Below are 23,022 nucleotides of genomic sequence, written 5' to 3'. Positions count from 1 at the left end.
TAGATGTACGTCACTGCACCTGACATCCTTTGTACTTTAACAATTTTAACTTTGTATTTTTTTGCCTGGTCTCGGGAATAAAACTCAGGACCTTGTGCTTGCCAGGCAGGTATGGCACCACTGAGCTATATCCCAGCCCCTTATACTTTGTATTTAAGTTTTGTGCATCAAGGATTTAGATCCACTGCCATGGTCAAGAGGATCACGTGGGAAAGCATAAGAATCATTTCTGTGTCCTGGTTCATACAACCCTTCTCCAGTACTGCGAGTGCAGGTATAGACCTTCCTTGTGTTTGTTGAAAGAATGGAGACAAATATAGAAAGATGTGCAAAATAGCTTGGCTACCTACACTCATCTGGACAACACTTGAGGACAAGGGTGGTGCCTGAAGCGCCCACGGTTCTGAACGCGGGGACACACGTCACCTAGCATCATCCTGTGGGATGAAGTGTGCTTCTCCTTGAATCATTTGACACCTTGTGCAGAAAGCTAGTTAGTTGAAAAACTTCTGTACTGCAGACAAGGAAAGAAGTTCCAGAGTAAAAAACAGGAATATCATCTTACATTTTTATATCTTTGAAAAGGAAAAAAGGAGAAAATCAGTTAAGCCAAGCAGTCCACATGGGCAGTACAGCTGGTGGAGAAGGTGCACAGACAGACAAACAGTAGGTCTATTCATTGCAAATTCTTCAGAAAGCAGTGGTCTCGAGAGGGCTAGGACACGAGCAGCTATGCCTTCTTCCGCGACAGCAGGAATGCTTTGGGGTGAGTCATGAGATTCTGTGCTGGGTACCGAGCTGCATCCTCCCGTTCGGGGCTGGCTGGGTCCTCTGTGAAACCATTGAGAGGCTTCAGCTAGGGTACTTCCATCCCCCAAAGAATCCACAGACTGAGGAAATGTGGAGAAGAAAAGACTCAATGTTGACATTGCAGGAGGAAAGAACATGGGAGAAAAAGACATCCTTTTCTAGGCAATAGGGGGAGCAGCAAAATCTTTTAGGGAGGCCACGAGTCTGTAACTAGGATTTTTGTTGATTAAAATAAGAAAAAGGTTGAATATGTTTCTCTTAGTAACCCAGCAATAAGTCTCTGTTGGCTCAGATAAAGGTGGGTTCAAAGGCAAAAACACTAAGAAATGCTATAGGTTCAGAATTATATAGGACAAACACTCTGATTTAGCAAACTTCTCTTTTCTAATTCTTGAGTCCCTAAAAACCCTCAAGAAATCCCCCAATAAAACAAACAATACAACGAAGTGAACCAAACTTTAAAAACTATTAACAAATATATTTATTTTGGTGGCTCTCTCCCCTACTAGACACACCTTGTTAGAAAGTAGTATTCCTTTTAGTTCCAGGTGGACCAGTAAGCAGGTAATAAAACTGTTTTTCCCTCACGGAGAGAGAAAGGAGACACATGACTTGCAAACACGGTATATTCTCCTTGCACTATTTTTTTGTTTTCTATTAAATCAGAATTTCTTTCTAATAAGTATGATTCTGTTTTTAGAATAAAGTTACAGGCACATGTTTACAGACTTAGGTAGTCCCAAGGGCAGCAGGGGCTGATCCAACTGCTGCGATAGGTTGGAGAATTCTCCCAAGGGTCACGACCCTTCAGTTTTGTGGAGCACAGAAGGAATCTCCAACTCTGACTCGTCCACCTTTTGCCTTCCTCCAATCCCACACAGAATACTGAACTCTGATCTACACACTCTTGTGTTGCTTGCAGAAGCACAGGATGAGAGCGACAGAGTCATCTTAACACTTCGAGGATGAAGTTGCTTCTGCGATGATAGATCCTATGATTCCAAATGCCAGGCCCTAACTGTGAGCTCTCTGGATCCCCCCCGACAAAAATCACACTGTGCTTGGAGTGGTGTTCCTCTCCCGGGTCTCTCATTTGTTGGAAGGGATACTGCCTCTTTGGATTTGCAGCATTATCTTTCACTTCTTAAAACAATAGCTGAGAAAATAGGTTTTTAATAGGGAAAAGATGTTTCTTCTCCAGAGGTCATCATTATGCTGATGAGAGCTTATAGCTTATTGATAGTTATGTACAAAATTTCTTGTCTTCTAAAAATGCACAGAAGCACGTAAGATAACCGTGTGAAAGTAACCCTTCTTTGAACTTTTGGCTCTTTGTTGTTAGCTATGCCTGCATGAAGAATATACAACTATTTGGAACACTGCCCGGGCAGAGGAGTAACTGCTATGTCGCCCGACTGTGGTCCTAACGGCTACGGCACCTCTCCTGGGCGTCCGGTTGGAACAGCAGCGTCCAGGTCTGCACTGCTCTCATGGGACCCTTTAGTGCACAGTGCTGACCGACACGGATTTCTGTTGTTTATCTTGGACTTTTCGCTTCTTCTGCTGCTGTTTCTCTTTGTTTTCTCGTTCTTTGTTTTCTGGGCTGTCTCTGGTGGATTCCAGACCTTTGTTGTCAGGAACCGCTTCTTTGCTTTCTTCTTTATTCAGTTTTTTTCTTTTCCTCTCTCTTCCTTTTTTTCCTAAAACAAAAGGACACTCCTTTAAATATCATATTGAATTTTGCTCTATTTGGTTACTGTACATTTTTAGAGATGTGTTGACTTTAGATTGCATATGGCACACGTAGATCCCGCGTGTAGATTTGAGTGCTTTTTGTTAGGTCTGTGTGATATGCCCAATAATGCAAACATGAAATGATACACAGTGTAAAGAAGCAACTAAAGTATGGTAGTACGAGTCCCGTGAATTCTCTTCCTGTGAGCTTGGGGTTCGTTTCACATACTCGCTTATTATACTCAATAGAAAGTTTTGAATAGATTTCTTGCTGTGCAAAAAAATTATAAATATGTGTTTTATCTGGCTCCTATTTAAGGAACCATTTTTATTAAAATTTTTCAAAGTACCAATTACATATTTGCAATCTGTTGAGTTATTTGCATGCCTTGGAGAACTTGCTCACATAACAAACACTGAAATAATAGTTCATGATAAAAACCAGGATAGCCGTGCTTTCACCCAAATATTAATGTTTTGAAACTAATTTACATTTGTTTCTTTGTACAGATTGGTGTTGAATAGAACTTATCAATAATCTTATGGCATGAGCTATGAGGGTAAAGACTTTTTGTTTCTATCGATAAAATTGATATTGATTGAATGTATACCAGATTCCGTGGAGGCTCCTTCCACTGAACTGGGTTGGAAGCATAGATTTAGTCCAGACTCATACTCACGTTTTATAAGGTGGAATCAAAAAGAGGCATAAAGGTTTTGATGTGGAAGGGAATGTCACCGCCACATGGTGTCACAGTGAGGAAATGAATTTTATTCTTTTGGCCACAGAGGACACTGAGGGAAAGACTACTTGAATCAAAGAACAGGAGCCTGACACTAAATTGGAAATATTGTTTTTTCTTTAAGTAGATATTTTATGTTAAACATTTATATATGTAATTGATGGTGGAAAGCAACTTTTGTTTTGTTTTTGTTTTTGTGGTATGAGGGATCGAACTCAGACCCTTGCACTTGCAAGGCAGGCTGTGAAACCACTGAACCAAATCATTGGCTCAGAAAGCAACTTTTGAAGGCATGATTTTAATAACATTCATGAACATCTACATCTCTGAGAAATTATTTATACTCAAATCAACATTTTAATGAATGAAACTGAGGAAACAACTATTCTTCAACATGGGGCAAATTCTAAGTATTTATTCCCATATACTGAGTCCTGTAAAATCTGAAATTTGTCTGTAATAAGTGATTTTGGACAAGAGTATTTTGGAAAAATGATTTGCTTCAGAGAACCAAAATATTTTCATGTCCTGAAACAAGTTGCAACTATTGAATTCAGTGGTTTGGCTCATTTTCTTCTGCAGCTCTGGTTACAGAATCCTAGGGAGCAGAATTATTAATATGGCAAAGGGATACTAGGCCAAGGCAGTCTCCTTGGATTAAAGATTTTATGCCACAACTGACTTTGTCCTGAGACTATATTTACAAAACTTTCCAACTACTTTAAAAACTTGACTTGTTGAGCTCAACATAACACTTTACTCAGTTTGGAACTCTAAAAGGACACTGAATAAAAATGAGAATTCAGACCAGATTGAAGCAAATATCAAATTCTTTGGGATGCATAGAGACCAACAACTATTTCGGAGGTGAACCACTCATCCACTGATTTGCCATTTCCGTTATCCTGTTCATTTTACAGAATACTAGTTTTAATTTTTGACGAATCGCCAACTGATTTCCATCATGGTTGTTACTACTTTACATTCTCACCAACAATGCAGCGATCGCCCCCACCCCAGCCTTGCCAGCATTTGTGAGTATTTGATTTCTTGATGGTGGCCATTCTTTCTGGAATAAGATGGAATCTCAGAGTTTTTTTTGTTTTGTTTTGTTTTTGTACCGGGTATCAAACCTAGGGACCTTGCGCTTATGAGGTTGGTGGTGGAACTGAGCTAAATCCACAGCCCTCTCAGAGTTGTTTTAAGTGCACTTCTCTGATGGTCTGTGATGTTGAATAGTTTCTCACTGGCCATTTGTACATCTTTCTTCTGAGAAGTACCTCTTCGTTTCTCATGCTCATTTTTTGATTGGATAATATTCTGCTATAAAGGAGAGTAAACTTGAGAAACCTAAATTTTAAATAAAAAAGCAAGATACAAGATAATAGGAAGTAAGGAGATAGATCTTTTTCAAATAGGAAGGGAATGAAGAGATGGGAGAGGTGGAGAGAGGGGTGGGAGAGGGATTTAAACAGAATTGAGATGCGTTGTGTCCAGGTACCACCTCCCAACAACCAAGGCAAATGTCCTAATTCTAAATTAAAACCGAAAAACAAAGTTACTACTGTGTTGGTAAGATTTCTAAAGATGGAAGTCCATGGCCTTTTTTTCATGCTGGAGAAGAGTTAATTTGAGTGTAGTAAATAAACAAAGAAAATTGAAGACTAGATTTACCTTCCTGAATATGTAGCATAATTTAAACCGTATAAAGTGGCACAAACTGAAAGAGGGAAATGCTGGTTTTTGTGGGCTGTATTTGGTTTTCTGAAAGAGATAGTCACAGAGATTGGATTACATAATATTTCCATTTGAGGAACAGTTTTGGAGGTGTTCAAGTTCAACTCTTAAAAAATTGTCAGCGAAAATCATTCCAAAGTTGCATAAAAATTACTGACCCCAAACAAAATGTTATTTTTATGGAAATCATCCAGAAGTTCAGTGTTTGACATTGTTCTCTTGATGATAGTCCAACATCATACAGCTGCGATCCCAGCCATCATGTTTTAGAAACACAAGAAATATATCCTTTCTTCCTTGGTCACAGATTGATTTATATGTTTGTCAGCCACCTGTGACAGCATATTCAGCTTGTCGAGCATTTCTGCTTATTAACAAACTGATATTATTTCTTAAGATGGGCAGAAACGATTCTGGAAGTATCTTTGAAGTCAGTATTACAGCATTATTATCCAAGGAGTGAGTGTTTCGTCTGAGTGGTGAGCGAATGTGGAGGCTCTGGTAAAGTAACAGGGAGCCAGCGTGTTGTACATCACTGCTGCCTGAGAGAGGACTCTTGCACAACAGAAAAATGGGATTATTATTTGTTTACAGGCCATGTGTTAGTGGTTGGCAATGCTAGCTACCCTCCTGCATAAATAATGTATTTTCCTCTTGTCAAAGAAATAAAATAGAAATGGAGAAGTGGCTGTGACCCGTTAAAACTCACATGCCATCTGGGATAATTTTATAAGGTTTTCATTTAAAGCGGGACTCCTCTTTCTATCCTGGTGACTTGATGATTTTGCCCTGATGTGGTTAATAGTATTTCTGTGCTTTTATTTTTTTCCATTTTGCAAACTAAGCACTCCAGTTAGGACAGCCTGACGTATATGTGCGTTCTGTGCCACTCACAGAATGTGTGCGTGGGTGTGGGCGTGCGGCACATGGGCACACGTGCCTGAACTGGGCTGTGGAGCATTCTGACAATTACAAAAGAATGTTGTAGTGTCCTCTCTCGATGTTTCAGATGTGAGGGTGATGTTAGAGTAGAAACCAAAGAAAAATTATTATTAGCAATCAAGTATAACCCGAAGTTGCTATGATGTGAATGTCTTCTCTCTAAAATTTGTATTAAAATTTAATCACCACCATATTAAAAGGAGGGGCTTTTAAAAGGTGATTCGATCAAGAGGATGCTGCCCTCAAGGACAGATTGATGCTATTTTCATGGGACTGCGTTACTGCAAGTGTGTGTCCTCACGACAAGGTTGTTTGTTCCAAGTCCCTCTGTGTTTCAGGCAGCTTGCCTGCCCTTCCACCAGCAATGCTGCAGCGAGAAACCCCTCCAGATGTTGGTGCCATGCTCTAGACCCCCCCAGAGCCACGAGCCAAGGAAACTTCTCTTGTTTACAATTTCCCCGGTCTGTGGTATCTGTTAGTTTCTGTAGTGGAAAATGGCTTAGGCCATCCTTGTAGGGAAGCGCTGTGGTATAACATTTATGAGCACTGTCTTTAGGGGCAGAAAAATGCTCGAGTATTCACATTCTACATCTGCCACCAAATAGTTATGTGACTTCTGACAAGCTTCTGATATTTCCCAGGATTGACTGTCTGATACTTCAAACCTGAATACTCATTGCTACTTGCTAGACTTTAAAAGGATCGTGTGAATTGTGCCAACTCAACACAGTAAATTGGGATAACTTTTTCCAAAGTTGACAGCACCGTTAAAGTTTCCCAAATATATATATATATGTATATATATATTTATATTTATATAAAAATACTAATAATAGCAGTATGTTATGCATCCATAACAGCAACAGCTTTTCCAGGTCCTGCAGTCATATGAACAAAATTATAGACATTCAGCACATTCCATTAAAAAAAAAAAGAATAATATCCAGAAAATAGCAAATTTCTGTTGCTGTTGTGGTACCTGGCACCATTTTTTTTTATTAGCATCTTAATCATCATCTGGAAAAAGAACATTCTAGAGTAATATCATTAAATATAGCTCTGATAAAGCACAGTCACTACTATGTATCATAAAGCAGGTACAAGATATTTACATTTACAGAGGTATGATACAGTACTGTCCTACATCAATAATATTAGAATCAGTTTTGGTTTGAAATTTGCTTTGTCTGCAAATAAGATTCCTCCCGTTTTTTTCTAGGCTCCTGTCACATGGAGAATTGTTTTCTATCGTTTCAGTTTCAGTCTATGGGCTTCTTTTTGCACTAGGTGTGTTTCTTGTATACAACATATTGTTGGATTTTGCTTCTTATTCCATTTTGCCAGTCTATTTATCTTGATTGTACAGAAATGGACAGCCATATTGGTCTAGAAATGTAAATTTTTTTAATTTTTATTTTTCCATTTGTACAGGGGAAACACATTGTATTAAATATGTAAGGTCCTATCTACGTGGGTTTTATTACAGAAACTAATAAAGTATTCTCTAAATAATGAAAAAAAGAATAAGACTACAAGAGCAAGAAGCAATTTAAATATGTTGAGACCATTTTCATCTTCAGAATTAAGGATTATTTTAATCTTACATCATTGCCTTTTCTCTTTTACGTTTCTTTTTAGTTTTATTTTAGGATTCCCTATTTTTAATGTTCATACAGAGATTTCTTTAACTGAATGAAATACTGAATAGTTTCTCTGGTGTGAAAAAGTATAATAGTACACAGTATCCTAATGAGACAATTAATAATGTGAAATAGTAAGTAAAGGGCTAAAGGTGTAAGGAAAATGGGAAGGGTAGGAGAAAGGTAATAAGGGAGAGGAAAAAAATACGAGAAACTGAAAAAATGGAAATAAAGTATTTGTAAATAGGGAGGGGAGGAGGGGGTGAAGGGAAGGCAGGGACAAGGGGAAAAAGTGAGAATCAAGACCTATTATGTAAAGGTACAGGATCCCAATGATGAATGTAAAACTGTACTGTATACCTAGATTGTACCAATAAACTCAATAAAAAGAAAAAAAAAAAGGATCGTGTGAGATGTATGTAGAAGAGCTAGTACTGTGCCTGTATCAATCACAGGACAATTTCAAGCTATTATTATTAGCTCATTACATAAATATGAATTAAGCCCCTACTCCATGCCAAAAGTGTGCTAAAGCCTGAGGACAAGTGAGAGAGGCCAACACAATAATTATAGTTGCACGCTAATGCTCAAACAGGCACAGCGGGGAAAGCCCCGGACTCTGCCAGCTGAGGGTAAAAAGTGTTTCGATGACTTAACGCTTGTGGAGCCTATAAGAAAGATAAGGGTTTGCCCGGTGGATGGGGAAAGAGGGGCACCCTGGGCAGTGAACAGTGCCATGATGAAGGCAGGCAAGGACATGGGAAGCGGGACACGGAGAGCAGGCTGCCCGGCTTTGATCACAGTCTATATATAGGACGTTACGAGACGCGCTGGGAGGGTGCGCACGGCTCCATGGCCATGTTGGGAATTTGTCCCGAGGACCTGTTGTACTGAAAACAGGAGAAGGGCATATATGAGAATCTGAGAGCAGGGTGGAGTGTAGGAAAGCTTGATGCCGTATTCGGATTTGTGACCTCCTCTTTTCTCAAAGGATTGCTGTAATAGGAATCCACAGAGCAAGTGTGCTCAGTGGCTCATATTTACACTGGGCCTTTGGTTGTGAAAGAACAGCTAAAATCTCTATGCAGTGAAACCATGTAACACTTAAAAGCTTTGTTGCAAACATTAAGTGAACAGATAACTAGTGTTGAGATTGTGACATTTTTTTCCCCAACGAATGCACTCTCTTACTTAAGTACTTTGTAGTGCCTTCCACAAGTGAAGTTCCAATCATAAATGACCTTTAAAAATACAGATTCCTAGGTTTCATGTTTAGAAATTATGATTCCGTTTTTGTGAGGTGCCCAGAAACCTATAGTTAATCATTTTACCCCCAGTTTATTTTGATGGTTAGCCACATTTAAGGTCTGTTTCTGTACAGCGAGATAACACCCGATTTCCTTAAATATATTTATTGTAAGTCACATGGCTAGTCATTTGACACATTTTTTCCTAATGTTAAGCATGGTCTTTTACTTATCATTCCAGGTAATTTCTAGGGAACGTTTTCCAATCAGGTACATTTGGAATAGGCACCTAGACATAAAATGAAAATTGGTTGCAGGTTGTCTTTTAAAAATCTGTTCACAGAACCGGGCATGGTGGCGCACGCCTGTAATCCCAGCACTCGAGAGGCTGAGGCAGGAGGATCGCTGTGAGTTCAAGACCAGCCTGGGCTACATAGTAATTTCTAGGTCAGTCTCAACTACATAGCGAGACTGTGTCTCAAAAAAACAAAAAAGAATCTGTTCATAAATTGCAAAGAATATACGTATGAAAATAGTACAGAGGAAATGACACAGAACTATTTTTTCCTGTTATATGTTAAATTCTAAATGAAAATAAATTTCTTACGTGGGACACTCACTTAAACATAATGGGACAGTGAGTAAAAGTAATGCTTGCCCTATAATCACAAGTCTAATTCACTTATTGTAAATCACTTATATTGTGAATACGATGGGTTTTCTTGTTTAGAAATCTAAGGTCTGTAAAGGGCCTTTTTTGTCATTATTACAGACTGCCACTAAGGGGAGCCATTTAGCTACAAGCTCTTCCACTGCCCGAGAAAAAGTAGCTTCTTATTTCCCCTAAAGAGCTAAAAAAAAAAAAAAAAAAAAAAAAAAAAAAAAAAAACAAAATATTTTAGACTAACTACAACTAATTCTATAAATCCACCCAATTAAATATCCCATTAAATCACATAATTTATTATAACATTTTTCTCATTTGTTGTAAAAGTAAGTTGAGGCGGAAGCCCAGGAAGCAGATTTCTGACTCTAGAGTTGGCCTTGGTTTTGATGTACAGTGGCTGAAAATTCCAACTTTTGTTCTTTTAAATGAACATGTCACTGCAGAAAAGTTGCAAGGGAGGAGAATCGCTACCACACAACTCTTTTAAGCAGTTATGATGTGCCTGTAGCTGGGTACTTAAAGGCCTTTGAACCGTGAGACGTGTGAACCCGGGGCAGCCTGGCCGGGGCGGAGGAGCACAGGTGAAAGTTAGGCGCCCACAAGTCCTTCTCAGTCACGTTATTGCCAAGCAGGACTGACTGGAGAAACATCCAAGCCTTGCCCCTTTTTAGTTAATTTCAATAGAAGAGATACATTGTTAATCAAGAACAAATACAGGAGAAGTGCTGAATTACAGGTGTCTTCTCTTGTGGTAAATAGGCAGACACTCAGCTTCCCCAAATTAAGCTCTAACCCTGCCTAGATCGACTGTGCTGTTGGTTAGAAGACAGCAAGTCTGCTGCTCTTCTGTTTGACTTTTAAGATGCCACTGATCACTTACTCGAAGAAAGGTAGTTTAACATTTCATCACACACTGTACTACGTATTATACTTGGGGTATGACCTTAACAGCTCCAATCATTACACACTGAAATAGCAGTGTGCGATTACTTGGAAAACAAAAGCCAATTTAAGACATACCATCTATTCACTATCTGCTGTCTTGGGAATTCAAAAATAAAGTGCTACTTGTTGTTGCCCAGGGTCCTGCACATGGCACTCGGGGGTCCCGCCCTCCCTTCACGGGTCGCCTCTGGGCTTCTCTCAACATAGGGTTGACTGATCCAGTGTACTTTATGGATTTCACTGGAATACAGTTCCTACTATACTTTGCCCTAACTCAGATTTAGTGTTTATTTTTCAGGGGATGTTGCTTTTTGAGACGGGATCTTGCTGTGTACTTCAGGATGGCTTCAACTCATAGCAGTCTTCCTGCCTCAGCCTCCCAAGTGCTAGGATTACAGGTGTGCACCACGACGCCTGGAAAGACTTAGTGTTTAGTTCCCAACCGCATCACCCCTTCCTTAAAGGCAATCTCCCTCAGCTCCTCACCACTTCCTGGCGAGGGTACTTATACTCCTCCTCTCTATGCAGCTCCAAGTTAGCATCTTTCTGAAGGTGAAGATGTCTTGGACAGTCTAATTTCTAATACAGTAAGAATATGATCACTAAAATGAAAGTCCATTCCGGAAGCATCCTTCTGAGTGAAAGACTGGTGTCTGTAAGCTGTTCTGACACCCACATGGCAGATGAGAGGAAACAGAAGCCCAGTCCTGGTGTCCTGTCTCTGCAGCACCTCAGCAGGGTACAGTAAGACCCGCTAGGCCGCTGATCTTCTCATACCCAGCAGCTGCGCAGAAAAATCGCGTCCAGGAATGTGCCCAGAGCAGCCTTGCTTTTTAGAAAAGAGTTTGATTTAAATAAAAACAAACTGGGAGTTGGGTGTGGTGGTGCACACCTCTAATCCCAACACTCGCCTCTAATCCCAGCAATTGGGAGGCTGAGGCAGGAGGGTCACTGGGAGTTTGAGACCAGCCTGGGCTACATAGTGAGTTCCAGGTCAGTCTCAAATACATGGTAAGACCCTGTCTCAAAACACAAACAAACAAACAAACAAAAAACTGGCTGGGGATTTAGCTCAGTGGCGCCAGAACCTCCTTGCAACCACAAGGTCCTGAGTTAGATCTCTGGTACCAAACAAAACAAAACAGAACAAGATTTGGGATATATTTACTTTTAACCTCTTGAAATTTGAATTTCCTGGGGAGCAATTGCTTACATTTTAGAATCGATGTTTTCTGTAAGTGCCATTATTTAGTTTTACCTCACTCTGTTCTTTTTGTGACAAGTCTAATTACTTTTCAGTATTTTCACACTCCTAACCTGGGGAGGTATGGTGTACAGGCAGTTTGGGGATTATTTCTGCAGTAGTTTCCCCATATCTGTTCCAAGATATGTTCCAAGAGAATATGTCCCAAGACCCTGATGGGATGCTTGGAACTGGCTAGTCCTGAACCTTGCTGTATGTGCTGTTCTTCCTATACACACCAACCCTCTGGTGAAGCATCCTTGATAAATTAGGTACAGTGAGAGATTAACAGCAATAACTAATAGTCAAATAGAAAAACTAGGGCAATACGTATATTGTGATGGGATTCATGCAGATGTGGTTTCTCTCTATGGTCTCTGTGCTCCTGTCTTTTCTGTAAATACCTCGCTGTGTGGCACTAACTCTTCCTGTGAGGGTGTGAAATGATGCTACGCCTGTGCCTTGAGCAAGTAGACCGAGTGCTGCAGGCTCAGCTACTACATAAGGGCCACTTAAACATGAGCATCCAACAAGGCAGCTGAAATGGTGCCCAAGACAGCTGCCAAGCGACCCACAAGCCTGTGGCATGCACAGCGTGGGCACCGCAGACAAGAGGATTCGTGCCTGAGGGGTGGGAGGGCTAGGGCCCCGCGGTTCTCAGCCTGCTCCTCAGGAGGGTGTGCGATTTATTTCTGGAATTTCTCATTCAATGTTTTCAGATTGCTTTTGACTGTGTATGACAAAGCACGGAAAGCTCATTATGAGGAGTATGCTGTGTAGTTAATCATACATCAAATTCAAGAAACATTATTTTACTATGAAACTACCACCATCGCATATTTTTGAAACCCCAATGAGAATATCAGATTTTTGTTAATATTTAACCCCCCAAAGAAGGGGAAACAGTATGAACTTAGAATTTTGGATTATGAGTACCATCCTGTTATACATCATCTCATCTTACAGCAAACACCATGAATGTGCTTTAGAATCTATGTTTTCATACTCTGCTTTCTTAAGAAATGGCCTATTGTACGATTGTTTCTCCACTTGTGGTTGAAATGATTCCATTATCCTCTGAAGCCTTGGAATCTGAAATTTGGTATTTTGGCTCCTGACACGTTTCTGTGGCCGTTTTCTCCCAAGGTAACCCCATGCTCTAGCAGTGCTCCTGCTGCCCTGAAACCCCAGCCCCAAGTCCTTGCTTGCTTGGAGAGAGGACATAGGGAGGCATCAACCGTGAACTTCTAAAGCTAACAGACTTGCACACTAGGCTGTCTTCCATTGTAAGAAATCAGTATTAAAAGAACAATTAACTGTGCAAACTGGACAGATTACTCAAACATTTTTAAAAAGGATGTGTAATATTGCCAACAATCTTATTTTAAAACTAAAAGATACCCTGTATTGTATTTGTAAAAACATATCAGGGTATGACAATTCCTAGTGGAGTGGAGAAATATTTTAAATTCACTATTCTTTTGTATGGTTTTATTTCTCTGGAATCAACTCCCCATTCGTGAAAAGTTCTTTTGAAATAAGTAATTGCTCTGTTTCTTTTTTCAATGCAAAAGTTCTTAACTTTGAAATTCTTTCCACTGTGTTAGGTTAGATCATAAAACTCTTGAAAACTCAAGACACATTAATTTACTTGTTGAAAGTGTCTTGATCTATACATGTTTGTACAACACATTTTGCAGAAGATTTGGGGTCTTAAACAATAATATCCATTGAGTAAGTAAGTTGTCTACACTGTAAATTTATTCTGATTTTCACTTGATGTGAAAGGGTTATATTTAAATCTAATCAAATTTTGTTGAATTCTTTCTTCATGAAATTCATGACTAGCTTATAAAATGGATATTATCACTCCCATAAAAATGACCCTGCATAAAATATTTTGATTGTTTTATATACTGTTTATATGTGTAATATGGAGTTTCAGTGCTCACTTTCATAAATTTAGAGAGTGCTGTGGCTGAGCTCAAAAACCATAAAAACATGTTCAGTAACGCTGTTGAGTGTCCTACTCCAAAACTGTAATTGGAGCCAGGCACAGTGGCACCATGCCTGTAATCGCAACAACTTGGGAGGCTGAGGCAGGAGGGCAGTGAGTTTGAGACCAGTGAGACCGTATCAAAATTTTTAAAACAGCTGGCTAGAGAACTCAGTGGTAGAGCCCTTGCCTGCCACCTCCGAAATCCCTGGGTTCAGCCCCAGTACCACACACGCACGCACGCACACACACACACACACACACACACACACACACACACGCACATTCACTTTGGGCTTCATCTGCTCAGAGTGTTTACTGGTTGTCTCCTGAATGGATTCGCGTTTTCCTTCTCTTCTGTAGCACGCACCAGTGTTCCTCCTTCCCACCTGCCCTCTCTGGTGCTTCCTGCCGCTGTATCTCAAGCTGAAGAGTACATGGGAACCGGGGGTGCTTATGTCAGACACATTTGCCCTGTGTTCCCAGGGAGCTGCCTCGGAGGCTGCTGTGGGTACCGTGTGTGGAGACCCTCCGGTTCCCTAAATGTGCAGTATTTATATGTAGCCTGTGTGACATCCTTCTGCACATTTGGAATCATCCCCAGATTACTTAAAACACCTATGACAATGTGAATGATATGTTAACTGTCAGACTGTACTTTTTTTTTTTTTTTTTTTTTGGTTTTTGGAGACTGACCTGGAACTCACTATGCAGCCCAGGCTGGTCTGAAACTCCAGGGATCCTCCTGCCTCAGCCTCCCGAGATCTGGGATTACAGGCGTGTACCACCACGCCCGGCCCTAGACTGTACTTTTAAAGGAATATCCACAGAAGGAAATCTGTACATCTTCAGTGTACATGCAATTATTTTTCGAATATTTTTGATCTAAAGTTGGTTGAATTTTTGGATACGGAATCATGAATAGAGAGAGGAGTTTTTCTAATCCTACAATTTAGAAATTTCTGTCAATCATTTAAACACACCACAAAAACAGTATCTTTGAACACTCCTACCATACACATATTGCCAAATTTAAAGTTTGTATATAGAATCCCATAAAATTATTTCTTACAAGAATACAAAATACTTATTCAGAACATTTATCCAGTGATTCCTTAACAGGGAAATATATTTCTTTAGTATTTGACTGTAATTAATTTTTTAAGACTTCATTTTTTATAATAAAATAATTTGCCTAATTTGAGCCAGTTTAAATTGAACAACTCTTAATAGATCTAGATCACTTTTCCACAGTAAAGTGGAAAGTACAGCCTGCAGGACAAGACTGCTTTGAAAATATGAATCACCAAAAGAATTTTTCTTTCTGAATTTTTATTTTCTTACGAATTTCTGAGTTGACTCTTATGCTGCCTTCAACCCAATAACACACATTCTAGTAACAGTGCACACACACACATACACACACACACACACGCGTGCGCAAACTCATTTGTGGGCTTATCTAATCCAGTGGAAAATCAGAAACCATGGTTGAATCCACATTTTAATCTAAGTAATTTTAAAAATTTTCTGTTTATACATTCCTCTCATAGGGAGGATAGGGACAGTTTTCATGCAGAGCCTTCAAAAGTGGTATTTGTATTTTCCCCATTATAGTTTTGTTAGGTGTTAGGCTCACAGTACGTTGCCTTTTGCCTCAAATAGAAGTTCTGGAATCCCTGTAAGGTAAATATCTGCCAAATGCCTCACTCTCTCTCTCTCTCTCTCTCTCTCTCTCTCTAAGAAAATCACTAGCCAAGAACACTGTCTTCATCTTTGATGAAATATAGCTTTCCAATTAGCAGGAAAGGCCTCCATTTAAAAAGGCTGAACAAAATGCTACTTGAAAATTCATTCCAGCTGGGTAAATTGAAGCACTGAAAGACATCCAAAGGAAGAATATTCTTCTGGCACTTATTGTTTGATTTTCATTTGGATAAATTTCCATTTGCTCCAAGAACTTGTCTCAGAATTTTGTTCTTCTGAGACAGAAAAAGCAGCACTGATGGTCATGCCTTGTCGGGGCTGCATTTCCGCCCTCACCCAAGTCATCTACTTGGTGGACCCGATGGGCGGGGACGGCCTCCTACTTGCTGACATGTTTGTAGTGATTGATTGCATGAGGAATCATGATATTATCTTACCCTCTTTCATCATATCATGTGCTAGCTCACGCCGCTGTCTAAGTCTCATTCTGTCACAGCCTGCTCTTTTTTCTTTGGTGCCTTTTACTGTTGTATGGGGAGAAAATAATGCAACTCTTATTGGAGTTGCATCAGAGGGAGGAAAACAACTGCCAGCCTTCTGATATAGTGTGCTGCTCTATGATATTTTAGCTAAAGCGATCACATACTTTCTATAACTGTTATTTAATGTTTTCAGCTATTTGTTGACTAATGCAAGGCTGATTTTTTAAAAATGTATTTTCAAACATTTTCTTAAATGTTTTCTCATCGCTTCCATATTTTAATTTTTTCTCTTTTCCTTGGGGCACCCATTTCAAATTCCTGTAAAACTAGAGATGAAGGACTAGGGGCTGGGTAGCTCAGTAGGAGATCAGATGCTTGGTATGTACTAAGCCCAGGTTTCTATCCACAGCACCAGAAACCCAACCAGAAAACATACTTTGCCTCCACTAAAGTTTATAATAAATTAATTTTATTCATAATATAAATCAGACCCTTAGGGGCATATTTTATCTGTATTAGTTTATGCAGATCATTTTAACTATTGCTCCTTCCATTTTGTGTTGGGCAAATACATGTTTATAATTAGAAATATTTCCTACATGCATTTCCACCACCAGCAAAATAGCTCCTTGTAATTATTGCATTAATATTAATTATAGGGGTGGAGATTTCGCTCAATGGTTCTGCTGCGTGCCTCACAAGCACAAGGACCCGAGTTCAATCCCCAGTACCAAAAATATTTTAAAAAGTTACACATACTGAAGTGGAATATAAGTGACTTATTGCTTTAAAATATTTTCATAGTTGGATGTTCATTGAGACAGAAATATCCTCCATAATTAAGCAAGTTCGTAAGATTTTACTGAATCTGATTTTCAGCTTTCCACTGTACTGATGTGTGTGAGGGTGGAGGAAGTTTTGACGAGTAGATACATGTGCAACAAATGTGTATCCGTGTGTGTGTGCACATGTGTATTTATTGGTTCCTTCCCACCACAGATGGTAAAGTTTTATATTTCAGTGGATTTAAAAATATGAATTCCAACACAAGTTGTTTTCCAGTTTAATGAAGATATGTGCTCTTGTAAGCATCTTTTAGAAACTTGAAACTCTGTTAAGATATTTCTTTACATTATGTGACTTTTTCTAATTACTTATATAGTCCATATAGTAAATGAACATATACCCTTTCTAATTTATTTCTTCACAAGCTTTCCAAATATCAGGAAAATGGAATGCAACTTTATGATAAACCTCTGCCTGATGCAAAAGAAATCATAGAACTTCTTTCATTCCCTGGATACTCAACTTTCTAAATATGGACCTTCCCATCCCAAACTGATGTTATCAGTAGCAGACTGATTTTTCTACTATTTCTTTGCTACTCTAATGGGGTTTTTAATTTATTTATGGGGTTTCTATGTCCATCGCAATATACAGCTGACGACTTTTGATCTGTATTGCTTTTGTCAAAGTAGTATTTGCATGTTGTTTCTATTTTCATATTAGGAAGAATAATTAATGTAGTAACAACTGTAAATACAATGAACTTATTCTTTATAGAAATCCTTTCATCTTAATTTGGGTTCACCTATTGAAATACTGAGAAAGGAAATGCAGTCTTCATGCTAGGTATTTAGGAGTGGGGAGGGGTAGGTAATATTGGGAGCTTCTAGCAGTAGGTTCCTGACCATTTACATAATTTTGTGCACAAGGGGATGCATATGAAGCCACATTCCTGATTCGTTGGAAAGCACTGCTGCCATTGCTCCAAAAAATGGTAGCTCCCCTTTTCTATTTAGTAAGAGCATGCACACTGCAACTACTCAATAAATACTTGTTGGCTACATTAAGTGAAAAAGAATAATGCTCCTTTTCTTGATTTCACAGCCATCACTCAGTTTATGGGACAGCTGGAAAAGGGAAGGGATGGAAAGAAAGGCTTGTGGTATATCTCCCTCCTATGCAAGCGTGCTGTGATTACGCAGTGTCCCAAACAACTTGTCTCAGGGAGCCCCATTTGTTACAATGGAGACCTCAGCCAATTAGCCACATCTGTTATTATTATTGGCCTCAAATGGCTACAGCCCTTGCCAGAAGCATCATGGCCTAAGGCAATTAGTTTGATTTGTCGTGTTCTAATACAATATCCTTGGGACCAAGTCAGTGATGAATAATTTTATGATACCCCTAGGCTTTGTGAAGAAGAGGCCTTAGAAAGTCCAGGTTAAGACGGTCAGGTGACGAGAGTCTGCTCTCTTCCAAGAAAGCATTTAGATTCTGGAGAAGATTTAGGGATTTGAAGGCTTCAAAGTTTCCCTGGTTTGGGAGATATGGGGCCAAAGATGAGAAACAGTGGGCTGACAAAATTTTCTGAGATTATTTGGAGAAAAAGGGATGGTCAGCGACAAAGAGCAACAGAAAGGGGAATGGACAGAGGAAAGGACTTTGATGCTCATGAAAAGTTAAACCTGTGAAAACTACTTTTCTTTCTTGAATTATCTGCTAGAGTAGGCAAATGGTGCTTTCTTTGGCGGAGTTGGGATCCCAGACTTTTAAAGTCTTGATCTGTGACGCTTGCCCATCTCGCCCTGACCTCGGGCTGTGGTATGTATGCTCCTTCGAATGACACTGCAAGGCTCGGAAGCCCGGTTTCCCCTTGAGTTTTGGATGACTGTGGCTGTTGTCGCAATCCACTGAATTCTGCTTTCAGTAGAATGTCACCAAAATGCCACGTGTAACATAACGGAATGTCCATTTACCAGGGTTTGGCAAGGGCCCGTGTCACACAGTTAACAGGGAGAAAGGAAGTCCTGGGAGACCGAAGCAAATGTGCTGAACGTTAAAGAAGATGGTGGGATCCCAGAAGGAAGAAATCCTGTCTTAGTCAATCTCCAGAAAAACAGGCTATTGCTGCTGCTTCACTGAAGTATTTAAGAATCAAACAAAATGATCTGGGAGCTAAAGAGGTCAAATAAAACAGAAAAGAAGATTAAAGTGATGGATATATTTTGATAACCCCTGCTTCTGGTTTTTCTTCTGTGAACAAAGGAAAAACAACTTTTGGTTCGAGACCAGCATGGGCTACATAGTGAGTTCCAGGTCAGTCTCAACTACATAGTGAGACCCTGTCTCAAAAAACAAAAAACAAACAAAGTGAAAAACTTTCCTATGTTCCTTATCACCACGGTAAGACAGAAAAGGGATATGTGATCAAGATCCATGATTGTACATAAATTCTTCCCTTTTTTCCAGAACATTTTTAGGAAAAAAAATGTAGTTTTGAGAAGGTGATTAACAATACATAGGGAGCAAAAAATTAAAGAGAGGAGGAGTAAGATTTGCAGAGTTGTTCTTCTGAGGTTTTGGTAGAACAAGAGGAGAATTCTTTCTTTTCCACCCTCAACCATGCATATCCTTAGGTCCTGTAAACTCTCATGGAACTTTTTACGCTGTCAGACTTGAATAATTAAGCACCAAATGTTTGCTGGGCAGAATGCATGGAATGAACAAGTTGCAGTATGGGTGGTGCCTCCACCCTAACCATCAGGAAACAGCATTGGGTGATTTCTGAACATCAGCCCGTGCTGCAGCCATCACTGAAAGACCCCGCACAGGACTTGCACGACTGCGTGTAGCAGTGGGAAAGCAACTGTATTCCTCTTATTTGTGCATGGATTACTATATTCATATACTTTACTCTGCTCATTTTTAGGTATTAAGAATGGCCCTTGCCTACACCACTTTTCAAGGTACATTTCAGAGGTGGCCTCTTGTGAACACTCTCTTGTTCACTGGCCAGCAGGCGAGGAGGGGTACAGTAAAGGAGTTTGTATGTCCTTGAACTTTGAAGTCCAAGATCTGAGCCTGATGTCTTGCCAAACCACGCAGTCACTGTCTGTTCTGGGAAGGTGCTAGATGTACTTTGTCTTTATAAATGTGTGCTTTAAAAAGCATGGCAGTCAGTTAGAAAAATACGAAGCAGGTATTAGGAAATGTGTGTTGCAAACTTGCCTATCTTCTTCATCAAGAGTGTGACCATGGTTAACATGTATTCTATGTTTCAGTGGCCTCATTTATAACATAGAAGTGACTGATTGCTGTTATCTCTATTTGGAGTATGTGTAAGGAACAAGTAATATATAAATGTTAGAAAGTAGAAAGGATTATGATATTAATATCCAAGATAGTTATTATTATAATGGTCTGCATGAAAGTACAAAATAGGTGGCAAGTAGCTACGTCACCTTTCTAAGCAGATCGCGCTGAATCTGGCTGGGGTAAACAATCTCAGGGACATTTATTTAACAATTGAAGACTTTGGGCAAAAATTCTTAATCACCAAGTCTCCTTGCTTTAATAAAATACATTTTGACTTCTTGTAAATCTCTTAAAAGTGTCATTCTTTCCTTCTTCTAGTTTAATTCATGTTTTTTAATCATTTGAATGTATTTTTGCAAAACTGTGTGTGTGTGTGTGTGTGTGTGTGTGTGTGTGTGTACTTAAAGTATTTGGCACGGTGCAGTCAGGTCATACTCTTAGGGTGCCATGGGTTGGTTCCTTATTACTGTTAATTTCTTGTTTTAAATCTCCCCAGTACAGTATTTCCAAAGTTTTTAGCAAGACATAAAAGGCCCTTCAGAATCTAACTGTTCTTATTTTGCAGAGAATTATCCCTTTTCTCAAACTTTCCTGTGCTTCAACACACTAAATACTGGTCACATTATTTTTTAGTCACATCATCTTTTTTTTCTTCTTTTTTCTTTTTGCCTTGAGAAATGAAACTTCTTAAGAAAAATTCCTCTTTCATTAGCTGGAAAACTCCTACCTGGCCTTCAGCAGCCAGTAACAGTTTGTGTCCTCTATATCCAGAAGACTTCATCTCTTCCTGTGTTATTTGCGTATAACCGACTCTCCCATGAAATTACGAACTTCCAAATGAGTCTCATACACATTTGTGTATCTTGTTATTTTCATCATTGGTACCAAGTTCCTGGAATATAGCTGTCGCTATACACCTGGTATGTGGCATTTGTACATAGTGCATAAAAATCAAATGAAAGAAATGTTATAAAGAACGTTCAACCCCAGAACCATGCAAAGAAACATATGTACTGGTACCACAGGCTTAGGTGAACCACAGTAGTTTCATAAGAATTCTATATAAAAGGACAAATTCCTATAGTAACATAAATCATTTTATAGGCCTTTTCTTTATGATCCTATTGCTCTATCAGCTTCTTTGTGCTACTCATGGAAAAGGAATGTGCTTTTGGTGACGATTTTCTGTGTGATACACAGTATTGGGCATCTCTCCTGCTGGAGGTGGGCTTCCTCAGATACCATCCCACTCAGCTTGAGATCTCTAACTTTCAGTGAGATCCGACTGATATGCACAGCAGTCATGAGTGAGTGAGGGGTGAAAGATTTATTCACATTTTTCTACACGATGTTTATGAGTTTTCCTTTTGAATCAGTGAAAAGTAGAAAGGAAAGATAAAGAGAAATGAAGGAGCCGGGCAGATTTAGCTGAATCCACCAATTCTCTCGAAGAAAATCATCATCATCTCTGTCCACTCCAGAAAAATGAGCAATGACAGTTAACTTTTGTCCTTGGCTTGGCGACTCCTCTCCTGGTCCAGTAAGACAGCATTATGCAAATGAAGGCTCTGTGGGCTTCTGGAGGAGCATGGCCTGTTTTGGGGAAGCAGTCCAAGAGTGGGCAGGGTAACAGCTTCCCCAAGATGGTTCCCAATCCCAGGAACCAGTGACGATGTCAATTCACATGGCAAAAGGCGTATAACTTTGCAGACAGAATTAAAGCTGCTAATTAGCTGGCCTTGAGACTGGAAGATTATGTGGGATTACCCAGGTTGATCTATTTAACACAGGAGTCTTTAAAAGAGGAAGAAGAGGCAGAAGAGAGGGATCAGAGGCTTGCCATTCTAAAGGGACTCAGCCTGCCATTTCTGCCTTTGAGGATGTAGGAAGGGGCCACAAGCCAAGGAATGTGTGCACCAAGAATATGTGGGAAAGGCAAGAAAACAGATTCTTCCTTGGTGCCATTAAAACAAAATGCAGGCTTGTTGACACATTGATTTTATCCTAGTAAAACCTGTGTCAGACTTCTGACCTACAGAACTGTAAGGTAGTGCAATTGTTTTGTTTATGATAGTTTTTGATAATTTATAACTACCACAGAAAATTACTGCAAGCCTAACATTGCAATGGGTTTTCCATATTTCGATTCACACATTCCAAAAGCAGTTTTAAGGACCAGCATCCCACTATTCAAATGCTTAGAAGTAAACTGAATGAGATCATCTTAGTTTTGAATAATAATTTGCCTACATAGATTATTAGAATAGAAGTCTTAATTTTCTTTCTGGAAACTTTGTTCCAAGAAATTGAATATATTGAAGATACAAAGTGATAAGTGAAAGGTAACTGACTATTGGAAAGGAATCACAGTCTAATTTTTTAATTAAAAGTTCGCACCTCTACTTTCAATACAGTTCTTATAAGAAACAGTTTGTTTTTCCTAAAAATGATCTCATTCAATATCAGCTAAATTATAAACATGGTAGTTTAGCACATTTTGGTACTCTCTTATTTTTCCATATGTGGTGGATATTTTTTCTTGTCAATTTGTGAACAAGAATTCTTATTAAGCAGAAATTCATCTGGACTGTATCATCTGCAAGATCAGTTTAAAGGCAAATGAAAGAATATGGAAACGAGGCGACTCTCTATAAAGTTGTGCTGTTCTCCATTGCCACACCAGTGTGGTGACAGAACTGGGGGAATTTATTCCCATGTTTTTATCCCTCTCAGGACTCCCTGCTTCAGTTCTTCCCATCAGAATCACCAGAGGTTATCAAGTTTTGCCTTTTCAGAGACATTTTTCAGCTTGGGAAGGCTTCATGTTCAGCAGAAATCAACACAGGATGCTGTACTATGTCAGAACTGGGTGTTCACTCTGTCTTCTTAGAAATAATCAAGAAAAGTTCTACAGAAAAAGACACAGATGCTCCTTTTTCAGCAAATTTTCATGCTTTAGAGTTAAAATATGAAAAACCTAGTAGTAGAGACCTAGTGTGTGTGTGTGTGTGTATATATATATATATAT

General features: G+C 39.3%; 1 protein-coding gene across 1 annotated transcript in view; it reads right to left on the bottom strand.

The window, feature by feature from the left end:
* Positions 1–1,273: 1,273 nt before the first annotated feature.
* The window catches only part of Rspo3 (R-spondin 3), a 65,041-nt gene continuing 43,292 nt past the window's right edge, over positions 1,274–23,022 (bottom strand). The window contains exon 8 of the mRNA XM_010625747.3: positions 1,274–2,510. Coding sequence (XP_010624049.2) covers positions 2,311–2,510 — 200 coding nt within the window. The 3' untranslated portion in view covers positions 1,274–2,310. The remainder of the gene's footprint in view (positions 2,511–23,022) is intronic.

The sequence above is a fragment of the Fukomys damarensis genome, unplaced genomic scaffold, assembly GCF_012274545.1.
Source record: "Fukomys damarensis isolate Sample0158 unplaced genomic scaffold, DMR_v1.0_HiC HiC_scaffold_14, whole genome shotgun sequence".
In the NCBI taxonomy this organism is placed as follows: Eukaryota; Metazoa; Chordata; class Mammalia; order Rodentia; family Bathyergidae; genus Fukomys; species Fukomys damarensis.
Note: the sequence above shows the minus strand (reverse complement) of the source record. Positions and strands in the feature narration are given on the sequence as shown.